The sequence below is a fragment of the Cucumis melo genome, chromosome 7, assembly GCF_025177605.1.
Source record: "Cucumis melo cultivar AY chromosome 7, USDA_Cmelo_AY_1.0, whole genome shotgun sequence".
NCBI classification, from domain to species: domain Eukaryota; kingdom Viridiplantae; phylum Streptophyta; class Magnoliopsida; order Cucurbitales; family Cucurbitaceae; genus Cucumis; species Cucumis melo.
In genome coordinates, this window is record NC_066863.1 from 17,308,088 (window position 1) to 17,308,794 (window position 707).

At 37.9% G+C, this 707-nt stretch overlaps 1 protein-coding gene across 1 annotated transcript; it reads left to right on the plus strand.

Annotated features, from left to right (window-relative positions):
• LOC127150415 (uncharacterized) lies at positions 1-462 on the plus strand. The gene has a single exon (XM_051088160.1). The coding sequence runs from the start codon at positions 1-3 to the stop codon at positions 460-462; it is 462 nt and encodes a 153-aa protein (XP_050944117.1).
• Positions 463-707: the final 245 nt, after the last annotated feature.

The window sequence follows — 707 nt, forward strand, 5'->3', positions numbered from 1 at the left end:
ATGAATAATTCAATAGTTCAATTGTTAGCTTCCGAAAAACTTAACGGCGATAATTATGCGGCTTGGGAATCAAATCTTAACACAATACTAGTAGTTGATGATTTAAGGTTTGTCTTAACTGAGGAATGTCTTCAAACCCCTACCTTAAATGCAAACCGAACTAGTCGGAAAGCATACGAACGATGGATAAAAGCAAATGAGAAAGCCCGTGTCTACATCCTTGCTAGCATGTCTGATGTTTTAGCAAAGAAACATGAATCCTTAGCCACGGCTAAAGAGATAATGGATTCATTAAAAGGAATGTTTGGGCAACCAGAATGGTCCCTAAGACACGAGACAATTAAATACATTTACATTAAGCGAAGGAAGGAGGGGACCTCTGTTAGAGAACATGTCCTGGACATGATGATGCACTTCAATATTGCTGAGATAAATGGTGGTGCCATCGATGAGGCTAATTAGGTTAGCTTTATCTTAGAGTCTCTTCCGAAGAGCTTCATACCATTTCAAACAAATGCATCCCTGAACAAGATAGAGTTTAATCTGACAATCCTTCTATATGAGCTCCAGCGTTTCCAGAATCTTACCATGGGTAAGGAAAAAGAAGTAGAAGCAAATGTTGCTACTACAAAAAGAAAATACTCAAGAAAATCGTCCTCTAAATCTAAAGTTGGACCCTCAAAACCTAATCGAAAGATAGAAAAGAA